The 14,313-nt window shown below is 39.8% G+C and overlaps 1 protein-coding gene across 1 annotated transcript in view; it reads right to left on the bottom strand.

The window, feature by feature from the left end:
• Window positions 1–14,313, bottom strand: part of LOC143131795 (coagulation factor XIII A chain-like) — a 109,883-nt gene that overhangs the window by 49,815 nt on the left and 45,755 nt on the right. Inside the window, exons 5-9 of the mRNA XM_076291387.1 lie at window positions 3,711–3,885; window positions 2,959–3,097; window positions 1,469–1,578; window positions 1,265–1,353; window positions 1,022–1,175 (exon numbers count right to left, since the gene is read on the bottom strand). Of these exons, the coding sequence (XP_076147502.1) occupies window positions 1,022–1,175; window positions 1,265–1,353; window positions 1,469–1,578; window positions 2,959–3,097; window positions 3,711–3,885 (667 nt within the window). The remainder of the gene's footprint in view (window positions 1–1,021; window positions 1,176–1,264; window positions 1,354–1,468; window positions 1,579–2,958; window positions 3,098–3,710; window positions 3,886–14,313) is intronic.

Here is a 14,313-nt window from a genome sequence, read left to right as displayed (position 1 = left end):
TCTAATCTAGGACTCTCTTATGTTCAATCAAATTGGCTTTGCCCACCAGTTTTTTTCTGTGCCCACCCATTTGAACATTTCTGGCTACACCACTGGCAAAATGTACTACAAATAGGTAAGAAAGGTCTTATAAGCGTATTAGTTATCCACCTCTTTGTCTTATACACCATTAACAAGCATTAACAAGCTGCTTGTTAACACTTACAAGCTGCACGTTAACTGTTAAGAAATATGCTTGTAAGTAACTTAAAAAGCTGCTTATTAACACTTACAAGCTGCATGTTAACAGTTACTTAATGTTATTAAAGAATAACAACAGTTAACTAACTGTTAGCAATGAATTGTTAACTGCTTATTATGCACTGTTAATACCTAATAAGCATGTTATTCTAAAGCGTTACCCAAAATTCTTTGCACAAACATGCGCAGATACAATTTAATATTCCGAAAGGGACATTTTCCGACTAATGTGTTTCCATGCCACAATATTCTGGTTAAAAGAGGCATATGCTAGGGGTGTTATTCCAGTTTTTAGTACTCTGATATGACCTTATTTGGGTTATGGCATCTGGAATAAGGTGTTTACATGACTCATGCGCAATCGGAATATTGTCATTATTCCGAATAAAACCAGAATATGGTGTGCATGGAAACATAGCCATTGAAGCCTTTCCAGACCCACTCTCTGAGCTTTGAGAAGCTGTCTGGTGTTTACCAGGATACCCAGGGATCATAGGATTGTCAAAAACAGTGATTGCATTTGCAATGGAGGGCATTTGCTCTAATCTAGTCTTTAACTTTAGTCTGAGTTTGTGAATAAACTTAATCTGAATTTAATTGGTTTGGTTTACGTATTGACTGATTTGCTTGAATACACTCCGGTAGAAATGCTGATGTTATGCTTACCAGTAACAGTTCCCAAAGTATCAATGCAAAACAGTGATTAAACGTTTAATAAAAAAAAAATTCAGTGTCCCAAGGTAAGGAAATAAGGAATACTTAGGTATAACATTCTACTCACCCTCTTCATATTTGTAGTTATTCGTGATGCTTTCAGCTACATTTGAACCAACTGCTTTTGTTAGGATCTTCTTCCCTACATAGGTTGTGTCTTTTTGCACAGTCTTCCACTGTCCATTCCTATCCACCATCTTATATACTACATCACTGTTCACCTAATGATGAGAGAAGCATTTGTAGATAAAAAAAGGAAGCATCTCTGAAAGGAAGGATCAGCCATTGCGATCCAGAGTCAACCTTTTACCTCGGCAAAGACAAATCGGGCATCATAAGGGTAACACAGGTCCCCTTCTTTGATGGCTTTAATTGAGGTTGGGCCACATTGATATAATCCTGAGGGAGAGTAAATAAAAACAATATTAAGAAGTTGATTTACCATAGTAAGTGTTGAGTTTATATATTTCAGATAACAGTGGTCTAACATACTGATGGATTGCCAAAAACACACCATTACTGGTTTCTTGTGGCGTGGCATCCACTACTTGCCAGCCCCAATATTTGGAGTCAAGGGTCAAGTCCGGCCTTCTCATGTAGGCCTCATTCCAGCAGTGGAAATTCCTTTTTGTACAAATACAGGTAAAATCAGGGTTTCAGAGTACAACATTTGAAAATACTAGTTAAGTGCCAGTATGCGGTGCAGACACCCTGTATTTTGCACTGATTGTCAAATTGTTGCATTCAACATTTGATAGAGATTTCTCAGATGAGAGAAGAGACAAGAGGTTACTTGCTTTATAGATAGATAGACAGATAAATATATTGCTGCTTGAAAGTTGGATAAGTGGATAAGTTTACAAAAAATGAAAATATGACATTTGCAAAAGTATGTGAACCCATGTAGTTAATTTCTTGTAGCACCTACTTTTGCAACCACTACTTCAACCAGAGCTAGTGAGCGAAGCGCGAGTGAGCGAGGAGCGGAGTGGATGGAATTTTGTTGAAGCGCGGAGCGCTTTTAATTTAGAGGCTTGGAGCAGCTGCTCTGTTCCGCTCCAATTTCGCTCCGATACCGCTCACACCACGAGTCTGAGGCCAAATCCACCCAGAATTCACGTTTTCCTAATAAAACCAAGACCATTACATTTTAAAGATTGGCCATTGTAAGTTTGTTGATGGGGATGGAGTTAGCTAAATATTTTAGAAAGGAAACTGAAGTCATACAAGTGTACGAATACAAAGTAGGAATAAGTATCTATTTTTTGAAACATTTCATTTTTTATTATATTAATGTTTGTCTATTTAGGTCTAATTTTGTAGTTGAAGATTGCTCATTTAATGCACATTTGCTCTAAGATCTGTTGAAAAACAAGTCATTAAACTTATATACTGTACTTGTTTACAACAAATACAAATGTTGTTATTTTTCAATTCAACTTCAGTAACTTCAGCGCACAGTTTGGAACTACTTCAAGGATCTCCATAAAGTGCTGCAGTACACTGGGTTCTTGACTAGTATAATCATTCTATGTTGTTTTGTATGTTTACTTTTTAAACACTTTTAAATGATTGCCCTTTTACTTGTATGTACTATTACCTTATGTTGTTTATGTATTCTTATTATTATTATTTTTTATGTTTTTACTTTTTAAACTATTCTTTGACTATTGCCCTTCTATGATTTTATCAGCTATTCAAGTTCGCTTTTGTTTATGTAAAGCACATTGAATGACCTCTGTGTATGAAATGCGCTATACAAATAAAGTTCACTTGACTTGACTTTTGCTATGCTTTTATTTGTTATTACTGTCTCCTTTTGTTTATGTAAAGCACATTGAATGACCTCTGTGTTTTAGAAATAAACTTGACTTGACTAAAGTAGAGTAAACAGCCATTTCACCTTTTTGCTAGTAATTGCCCTGTAATCTTTGCCAACAACTTCTAGCTGGATACACCAATTTAGCACCATTTTATCATACACATTCTACATAATGTTCTCACCACACTGAGTCATTAGTGTATGTCCTGTTCATTGTCCCATCTTCATCTAAAAAGATATCAACCGTTAAATTTCCATTGCTGTCATGGGCAGAGTTGTAGTTGGTGACCACCCTGCATGGGACCCCCAGACAACGCAAAACTGAAGAAGAGTAACACATGGAAAGGGGCTGCAATATTAGGATCTTTTGGATTCTTATAAGTCTTATATAGTTTTTGCAACATTTAACCTCACTCACAACCTAATGCTTCATAGGGTATATTACTGATTCTTTGACCCTTGCTACCATGCCAACATGCTATTCCCATGGCTAGGAGTGTTGGGCAAGACTGTGCTTCATGCAATGCCTTTAGCCATTATTGGCCTATCTTATTCATAAATGGGGTTGAATTTACTAATTCAAGAGGCATTGTGGTATCTAAAACCAAGCTAAGTAAAGTTCCAAGTATGTCACCGACTAGTCATGTACAGTAGTAACAGTACAATCGGTACTGCTAAAAGCTGGCTAATGTGCTTAACCAACATATTTTTCTGACATTGTTATTAAGGAGTTTCTAACATGAAGCGCAAAACTATTCAGTATATAGTCAGTGTGGCAAGTAGGAAGGATAGGTGTTTTCCATCTCGCCTTCCCATAATCATATACCAGCCTGCCTTCATACTAAGAAAAGTAGAGGTAGTGTGTCTAAAACTATAATATAAACAGGCCTAAATTGGTGTATGAATGATATACTTTCTGGTAACACAAACTCACTGGTATTAAATACACCAGCATACACCCAACACTGTGCATAACACACGGGTGTACCGCTGTTGCTGTACTGGAGAAGGATTTCTGCGCTGCCAGTCCAAGCGGAGGGAGAAGTGCCCATGGTATAGACACTAGACCAGTTACCCACCAACACCCCATTGTTATCCAGGGCATTCACCTGTGCAAATACACTCTTTGGTAAGATTCAAAACATCTTCACAAGCAATCATAATTAAATGGTGAATAATTCAAATGAAATTTTGAATTTACATTATTACCCTTTCATTTACAGTGACTGAAACATTATTACATTTGTATAGGTTAAACAGATGTGACAATAATGTTCATTGTACCCTAAAATGATGACTACTCAAAAGGAATAAATCTCAAAATTACATCACTAAAACAACATAGTCCATTCAAAACCATGCCTTGGCTTGGCTGGCCTATAATGTGTACAAAAGTGCATTTACATGATTGCCAAAGGGTAAAGGATGTAAAATATTGAGTGTTAAAACAGATAATGTAGTCACAATGGTTTTGCTGATCCTATGCGGTTCTTGCTATGCTAAATAAAGCTGTTGCTATGATGGTTGCTAGGGTAATCATGTTGGTTTCTGTAGTGGTTGCTAGATTGACATTATAGTGTTGGTTGCTAGGTTGTTGTTATGGTAATTAAGATGATTGCTAGGCATAGCTGTCAACATTGAACATTGAAAATCAGGGAGATTTCCCGATTTACTCACCTAAAATACGGGAAAATGTCAACAATCTTATTTCTGTTGCTATCCCTCTGCTGACAGCAAGAATACAACAAACCTACTACAAAACTGCTGCACTAACTAAACGAGGTGTGAAGCTAGGTTTAACGTGACTGCTTACAGATTGGCGTCAAATCGTACTCTCACAACATCCAAACCGTTATTTTAAATAGGTAGGGCTAATGTTATGAGAAAATAGATTAGGGCTAATGTTATGAGAGTATTAAAATACAGGATATTGTACTGGAAAATATTAAAACAGGAAGACAAACAGGAAGAAAAAAGTTAAAATATGCGACAAACCCGGAAAAAACAGGAGGGTTGACAGGTATGTTGCTAGGGTGTTGCTATGGTAAACATGTTGGTTGCTATGCTAAATAAAGTGATTGCTATGCTGGTTGCTAGGGTAATCATGTTGCTATGGTGGTTGCTAGGTTGACATTCAGGGTTCTAAATTAACACCGCCAACCCGCCAAATGCGGGTTAAAATTCATTTTGGCGGGTGTTAATAAAAACTTACTAGCCAGTATGGCCAGTGATGCATGAGGCATTACATGCATGATACATAAGGCTCTGTTCTCAGTCATTTATCCCCCTGGCAGTACTTCCTACAAGATACAAGGAAGTTTATTGTCACATGCATATAGTTACTGGAAGTAAGAAATGCAGTGAAATTATGTCTGGTGTCAGCCTATTTGTGCATTTATGGGGGGGTAAAAAGCGCAGTAGAAGAGGGGTTTAGTAGAAACTGGCTTCCGATTGGTCAGTCCAGCGCTTGACCTCCTTCGTCACTGGGGGGTCCGTCTGACTTCTCTGTTTTTACATAGGCAGTAGGAAAACAGCGGCATGATCTGATTTTCCGAAAGCTGGTAGAGACTTAGCTTTATAAGGGACCGTTCATTATTTATAAACGGGGTCACCGGAAGGATTTTGAGTGATTCAATCAAAAGTTGCATGACCCTCACCTGCCTGCAAGAAAATTTTCATCGACCCTCCAACAGTCTTTTCAAAAAAGACATGACCCTCCCCAGCCAATCGTCGATACTAGCGAGCGCTATGAAATCGACTTCTGCAATAATTCTAAACTCACCCTCTGCTTTCTGATCTTACACATCACACTTCACCAAGATGGTGGCCATTTCTGTAGATTTACTCACTAACATTGTTGTGGAAACACAATAAGCATGGAAACTAAATGCACACTTCCTGCAACTGCATTAGCCTACTTGAAATAATTTACTCCTCTAGTAAGTATTCACATGAAATAAAACAATAAAACATTGAGACCATTCAACAAAGCACACTGGGTAATAACAAATTCAACACATGAACTTGTTGCTATGGACTCGTCTCTAGGCTTCCTCAGTCATTGTAAAGCTGCCGAAGCTGAACATTATCCAAAACTCAATTTCTCAGAAGAGCGTCAATTTGGGAGCTTGCTACACTCCTTCCTTCTCAAATGACTTGAAAAGACCGTTTGCACAATTTCACAAATAATCACAGGGACCGACAAATACCTAACATGCCAACTTTTTCCGGGTTTAGGCCTATCATTTTAACTTTTCCCCGATGTCTTGCCGTTTTAATATTTTCCCGTAGAATATCCCATATTACTGTAATACTCTCATAACATTAGTCCTGCATTCTGGCCTGTCTCTGTGTTGTCCTGTTGTTACCCCTTGCCCTTCCAGAGAAACAGATGTATTCAAATCATCGTTTTGCTTGCTTGAATGCGAACTCAGAATGATGTTAACCTACAATAGGCCTATTTAAGTTAACGACATGGTTGTTGTGAGAGCACGATTCATTGGCGCTTGCAGTGTTCGGCCGTAGGCTATGTCTACGTGCGCACCTGCCAGGCTAGAGCCAAAGAAACCCCCCTGTATATTCACTCCAAGTTGGCCTACCATAACTTACCAACTCTAGCCTACACTGTAGACCATAAACTGGCTATTTATATGATCAATGTATTTGTATTCTGCATTCTGCTTTATGAAGCAGTATTACGCACTGCTACTTGGAATGTAACACATTTTTGTTGGCAGGAGAGAGAATGACAGCGATTAACAAATTGCACTTGTTGCTGGTTACCAATAAATAGGGCCTACTATATATTTTTTTGCAAACAACAAAAACAGAAAGGATGGAGACAGCAAAGCTAGAGATGGGCAGGAACAAGGTCAATTGGTAGAGATGCTTGTCAAAACGTTAGGAGCTGGATGTGTGGATGAATGAAGCACAAGTGTGCTTTATAAGCATGCACACTGTACCTGATATGCATATGGGCCTATTTTTGGGATTTTGCACAGCGTCTATTGTAATAGCTCCTGTGTCCTCATACTGTGACCTATCATCAAATGCCTGGTATCCCCTGAAAGCTGAGACCTTGTAGAATTTTTAGAAACTGTCAGAATGACTCTGTTATGTACTGTCAAGGTGCTACAGTAGCTGGAATATTGCTTTTTCTTTCAGGCGGTTATGTAAATCCCTGGAAATGGCCACATTTCAGATGTGAAAGTCCCTAAAAGGGCCACTGAAACACATCAGAGGCCCACTCCCAGGTGTTGTGAAGATAAATATAGGAAATGTTTGTACAATGAAGTATGACCCCTTTAGAGCCATTTTTGTGTGGAAATGCTCAGCTGGTTCAACCTCCACGTTCTTCTTCTTTGCCTGTCTTTTCGGCATGTTTTCTGCTTTCTTCTTCTTCAAAAGATCCAAATGATCCTTGAATTTACCCTTGGGGATCAATAAAGTATCTATCTATCTATCTAACTGTAAAAATTGCGACTGTATTCCTCTGACGAGCCGGTCGTACTAGTAAGCTATCGTTATGCACAACGAAGATGGACTCAATTTCCCAGAGTTCCCCTCACCGGAGGTGGTTGTACCATACGTCATTCGAAAGGTCTACTCGTTGGCTACAAGACGATCTTTGAACCATCCTCGTAGCTTGTCATAGGCCAGAGCCATTGTCAATCAAAGCTAACTTATCCATTAGCCAGCTCGCATGGCTATCATGCTTCTAACACGTGTTTCTCGACAACGGTACGTCACACAAAGTTGTCACTGGTGTCTACGTACTCAGGAGAGCTTCCTGAACACGCTGAGTGGTGTGAATCCCGGCGATACATAGGATAAGCATACGAACTATGTGGTTTTCTGTCAGAGAAAAGTTATCGTTTGTTTTTTTACAAACTAAACGGTACTGTTTGGGTGGAATTATGCATCTTCTAAACGTAATGTCGACAAAACACGGTGGATATTCGGATTCTCGTGCTTCTTGTGAACAGTATGACACCAAGCATGTTGGGGTAGCCTGAAGCCCGGGATGTACACAAAGGCTGTAATGTGAGGAGACACGGTGGTGGTGGGGGCATTTGGAAACGTGACTAGTGATACAAATTGTAGGTTTTAGCCGTTCGGGATGGGTCACACGGATCTCAAATGAATCCTGAGGCTCATGGCTTTCCAATGGTGTATGCCATGACTATGTAGCTAGCACAATGACTCGGCTACGATATACTTTACATTGAGATTAGTGATTGAACGAGTGATTTGGGTCGATACCGACCCTGTGCTATGCAGAACAGGCTAAAGTTAGGCTAGGGTACACGGTAAACTACAAGTAAACCAAAGTTAGCTTTTTTAGGGCTGGATAAAGTTGACCAAATTGATATAGGCTGTTAGGCGTGAATAAAGTAGGCTACTTTGTTGCTCCAACCCTTCCAACGTTAATGGGGACGGATGTTGACATTTTCCCTATTTTGCGTGAGAAACCCGGGAAATCTCCCTTATTTTCATTGTTCAATATTGACAGAGCTATGGAACGAAAGAGAACGTTATATGGCGACAGAAATCAACAATCAAACAAGCCACTTGGATTTTTTGCTGTTTTCATTAATACAAAAGATGGGTGACCCCCCCTCCTAGACAAAAAAAGTTAGGTGACCCTCCCCTCAACAAAGAATAAAAAGACATGACCCTCCCCTATTTTCCTCCGGTGACCCCGTTTATAAATAACGAACGGTCCCTAACTGTTCTTGAACTGTGTGTAGCAGTGATCCAGTGTGTTGTCACCACGTGTAGGGAAGTGAATGTGTTGAATAAATTCAGGCATGGACCGGTTCAGATGTACTTGATTGAAATCACCGGCCACAATAAGCGCAGCTTCAGGGTGCGTGTGTTGTTGTCTATTTAACACTTCTTGCCATTCTGAAACCGCAGCATCTGTGTTGGCTTGTGGAGGCATGTAGACTGCGTTGAAGTAAACTCACGGGGCAGGTAGAAGGGTCGACAGACGATCGCTAGATGTTCTAGATGAGGCGAGCAGGACTTTGAGAGAACGGTGACATTTCTAGGATCACACCACTTGCTGTTCGTCATGATGCAAACACCGCCACCTTTCGATTTTCCAGATTCCTCAGTTCCTACATTTCCCATGAACACTGTGCCGTAATGCTACGTGATGGCGTTTCATACGCCCATTGGCTGCGCGCAGTTTGCAGTGAAACCAGCGCGAGAGAACATGGAAATGAACGGAGCGTCTACTTGTAAACACAAGGAAGAAGAACGAACAGAGCCAGAGCAGGGAGCATAGACAAAGAGGAGGGAGTCCTAAAGTAAAATAAAAAGTAGGGCTGTCAATATTAACGCAATTAATTGTCTTAACGCATTGTGTTTAGCCTACCTATTTCCTTTGTGGGGGGCTGATGTCATATAACTGAAACCGCAAGATTGTTTATTTTATTGTCTTTGGAGTTAGCTGAAGATGGAGAGGAATGTGAGGATCTTGTAGGCGAAAAGTTTCAGTTTAAGAAAGCTGCCTGATCAGTGATCAGTGCTGCCGCTACAGTACCACCACACACACCACACACTGTGCTTAGGGCACCAAGAGATAGAGGAGGGACCAACATTTATCCAATAAATAGTAGCTTTACTGCAAACTGATTTTCACTCTTGTTAGAGAAAGTTTACAATGTCAACATGAACCAACAGCATGTTACATAAAGATGATACTTGAGCATGAGAGGGAGAGAAAATGAGTGGCAGGTTCCAGCTGGCTTGTCATTGTTGATAATTGATATCTCCTTTTTATTATAAGAAACTTATCAAATTAAATCATGAAGGCAAAAAAAATGTGGCTAGTGGACATTCTGATTGGCTGGTAACTTTAGAAAGTTACCAGCCACATTGGGTGGTGCAGGGTAGGAATTTCACGGCGGCCACGACGGCCATGGCCGTCGTAGCCCCTTGCATTGGCCGTGAGGCCCATTTGAAAATCAGAGGTTTACAGGCCACGGTGGCCTTGGTGCCCCCTTCTTTCAATATTCTGCTTTGCGTCCTACTAATAGCGATTTTTATTTAGCCTGTGGCCTGTCAAAATAATCTTAGCATTCACAGCGCAAATTAATTTAGTCTTTTACGCAGTGGAGACAGTGACAGCGCAAGAAAGAAAGCGCGTCCAAATTCACCCATTCTCAGTTGAACTATTCGCGAAGTAGCCTATTCATCACACAGACATCACAAGTATCACATGAAAGAGCTTTTTCTCAGCTTTTGAACGATGTTAACCGACAATTGCTGTGTTGAACGGTTCGCGAGAAAAGTAAATAATATAATTCAATTTAATCATACATTCTACTGAAGGTTTTGCGTCCCATGATCTCCCTACCCATTCATCTCGGTGGAATACTTTACGAACCCTTCTTTTAACACATGACAAACCATATATCAGAATAAACAGGAGACCTTACCGAACATAAAGGTGTAAAGCAGTCCCCTGTACAGTTAGCCGTTCCAGAGTAATCCAGTTTTGAATTGGCAGTAAAGTTCGACATACATGGATGTCTCCAAATTTGGGTTTAGATTGTTCCACATCATTTCATAACGGGCCAAATACAAAATAAATGTTACAAATATCGCCTAGATATTGGTAAATCAGAGGACAGCTGACTAAGAGTTTGTGAAAGTAGCCTTAATGATCACAAAATGCTAAGCATGCATCTAGGCTATTTGAGTTTCTTAAAGCTGAGCTGTGCTTAAATGATTTCATAACAGGCCAAATATAAAATAAATGTTATATATAGCCTAGATATCTGTAAATATTAGATGATCAGATGATTTACAGTTCTATGTAATATGTCATGTTTCATGTTTTTGTAATGTTTCATACAGTGATGCAGGTCTACTGCAGTGAATAGGCTAAATACAACTTTGATCATTTTTATAGCCTACTACTATTTTTTGGCCTTGGTGCCCTGACATGTGGCCTTTGTGCCCCACACCAAATATGCCCAACTGAAGGCCAAGTGGCCTTGCCCCCAGAATGGTGAAATTCCAAGTCTGGTGGTGACCAAAAAAGTTGATTCAAAACCCTGTTGACATTATATTGGTGGCTGCTAGGGTAATTGTTCTTCGTTGGTGGAAATCGCTACCAGTTCCTACAAGAGCAGGGACATCCCTCTCCATCTTCAAAAAAGACCCAGCTCTTCAGAGAATATCTCCTCTCGTAGCACTACTTACAGCTAGCCTTGCTAATTCTAGCACTTACCACCTGACTAGAACTGACACTTGATTGTATAAAAACAGCACTCACTGATGCACTTTTTCTTATTGTACTCTACCTTTTTAAATTGTTTTTAAATTGCTCTAGAATTGTTGAGAGAATTGTTTTAAAAAAGAAAAAAAAAACAATTTTTTAAAAGTTTTCAACTGTTTACCATGTTGTAAGTCGCTTTGCCTAAAAATGCGTCAGCCAAATGTAATGTAATGTAATTATGATGGTTGCTAGGGTATATATTGTGGTTGCTATGCCAAATAAAGCTGTTTCTATGCTGATTGCTATGGTAATCATATTAGTTGCTATGGTGGTTGTTAGTTTGACATTATTGTGGTGGTTGCTAGGTTGTTGCTAAGGAACATAATGTGGTTGTTATGCCAAATATAGCAGTTGATGTAGAGCTGAAGATTTTTGCCCGAACCCGACGGGACCCAACGGGTTCGGGCTTAATTTCTATCATTTCACACGGGCTCTGGCCAGGCTCGGGCCGGGCTCGGGCTTGTGCGGTATAGGTCAAATGAGCGGTCAGGCGATGCGTTTCGATTAGCTGCTAGAAGATGTGAAAATGGATGCTGAGGAGGTGAACGGAGGCTGGCCTCTGGCGATTATGTTTTAGTTGCACCGGCAAAGAAAGCAAAGTCTGAGATGTGGAAAAGTTTTGACCATGTGCATAATGAGAATAATGAGCCAGTGGGTTATGTGAAATGCAAAAGATGCAACATTCTGCAGAATGACAGGGAATTCATCGCTGATAAGGCATGTTGATCTGCCAGTGCACAGGATCAACCTACAATCACATTGTTTGTTACAGCAACAAAACCCATCCCTGCAAATGTGAAACAAACGGTTACAGAGAAGTGTCAGCTTTTGCTGTAAAGACATTAGAGAAGAGCTGGCACAAGAGCTGGCGCAAGAACTAATTAATGTCGGGGCTGCGTATGGAAGGGGTTCCCGTAAACTTTAGAGTGCTGAGATGTTACGATATTACAGAGGACTTAGGCCTCCAACTTCCAAGTGGCCTATAGTCTACATTAGTCATGAATAAATTATGTTAAAAAATGTATAAATGACTCATTCTTGACAAAAGGCAAAAGAGCTGCGTGCGTGCGGACATTTCCATGATGTCGGGCTATAAACGGGTTCGGGCTTTTAAAAAGCTGTCAGTCTCGGGATCTTTGTAACATAGGTCTTCTAAAAGACATAGCTGCTATGTACTTTTCATCTGTGTAACTTTTATACTTTTTAAACTATTAATTAAACTTTTACTATTAAACTATTACTATTAAACTATTAATTAAACTATTAAACTATTCAAAATTTCCCCATAGACTTAACATTGGCCATTATGACATTACAATAACAACTAGACAATTTAATTCCAGGGAATTACGAGTGCATGAAAATGGCTGCTGAATGAAATATTGTTGAATATTGTCTAAAATATAATCTAAGGTCAGATAGAGAAAAAAGCTGTTGAGTAGTTGAAATAGTTAAATTATTTTATAGCGAATTATTGTATTGAGGACTTATTTTGAAGTTGAAGTTGAGGACAGAGGAAACAGTTGGCGGGAGGTGTAGTTGATGACGACTGATAGTTGGAATGGCTGAACAGTTAAATAGTTGGATAGTGAAAATGGTTAGGTTATTTAATAGGGAATTATTGAAGTGAGTACTGTTATTTTGAAACAGTTGTGGGCAGAGGAAACAGTTGACGGGAGCAGTGGCGGATTTAGCAAATTGGGGGCCCAAGGCGAAGGTATGTATGGGGCCCCCCCATCCGATCTTTAAAAGAGAACGAAAAAAAATGTAGACTACCGACTGAATGGTGGATAGGCAGGTAAAGCTAATCTACGGGAAAGTAAAGGTTGGAGAGGAGAAAAAACCCTTCCCCTCTAAACCCTGCATACACTTCTTTACTCCAAAATGAAGATGGAAAGCAGAGAACACACAAAGTGTAGCACTACACAAACTAATAGTCACAACAGCCCAACAGAGAACTCGACTCCCCCCCTACCACCACCTAAAAAACCCTGGTGATGGCCCTTTAATTCCCCTTTACGCCCGTTTGCTTTTCTCCTACTCATATTATAGGCAACTTCTTGAAATAATTGTTTTAATACTTATATTAATTGGTAGGCCTACACTTTAAATTTCTGTACTATCTCGTCATATACACCAGAACGAGCATCAGGTGGCTGAAATGCAGTCATTTCCAACCTATTCCCAACTGCTGCATCTGCTTTGCACTAGGGCTGGGCGATATGGACCAAAACTGATATCCCGATATTTTTGGGCTGATTGGCGATATACGATATCGATACGATATTGATATTTCAAACAGAAAGAGCGAAGTGCTTCATATATTCACTCAACACAAAAATTATGACAACACAGACAGTTTTAATTATATTAATTTCAGACTGCTCTAACAGAGCTGTGCAAAAAGTGTAAACAATAACATAGGCCTACAATAGGCATAGGCTACAGTTGCTCTGATAAAGCTGTGCAAATAACAAAAGACCAAAAGTTGACCCTGACTGACAACGCAGGCCTACATTGTACTGCACAATGCAATTTGAATGCAGGCTATTTTGGGCACAACAATATTGAAAAAAACTGCAGTTTTGTCACACAATGCATTTTTTTTACCTTTAAGGGTTTGATAGGGCCTAGATGACAAGCAAATGTAGGCCTAGACTATGATGGCCTAGACATGTTGCTATCAACAACAAAAATAGTTTTAAACAATTAGGCTACTTAAACAACGTAACTGAGTCACTCATCAAGAGTGTGATAGACGCTACCTTCGTTTTGTATGCGTTCATTTTTGCATGTTCCGGTTCGTAAGAAAAATCCCTATGCACGATTGAATGGGGTTTCAGGAATCATAAAAAATGATGCCCTAACTGCTCGCGAGTCGCGTGCATATCCTCTTAATAAAATCAGCGTTTATGTTGTCTCCCTGAGGACTTTAGATCTGCTACTGTCGCTAAACGCAAGCATTCATCAGTGTATTTAAATTAGCTAGGCTATGTACCAAAAATGACATTTTACCGTGAGTCAAAGAGCTGTAGCTGCTAAACAGTTTGATTTCACAACGAGAATTCTCGGTCTAGCCGTTGATGTGCCGACGGAATAGGCATCAGCACCAACCTCTGATCAAGGTAAACAAAATCTGACTCAGTGTCCGTCATCATGTTTGAAAGTTTGTAGTGCTGCGAGGGAGAACGTGCACACGTAAGGGGCGCAGTTGAGCTGAATGGTCTGAACACAGAAGAGCAAG

This window comes from Alosa pseudoharengus, unplaced genomic scaffold, assembly GCF_046254945.1.
Source record: "Alosa pseudoharengus isolate Yale_2024_CS ecotype anadromous, Long Island Sound unplaced genomic scaffold, YU_APseudo_1.1 YU_APseudo_1.1_scf_18, whole genome shotgun sequence".
In the NCBI taxonomy this organism is placed as follows: domain Eukaryota; kingdom Metazoa; phylum Chordata; class Actinopteri; order Clupeiformes; family Clupeidae; genus Alosa; species Alosa pseudoharengus.
This window is presented reverse-complemented; position numbering and strand designations above follow the sequence as displayed.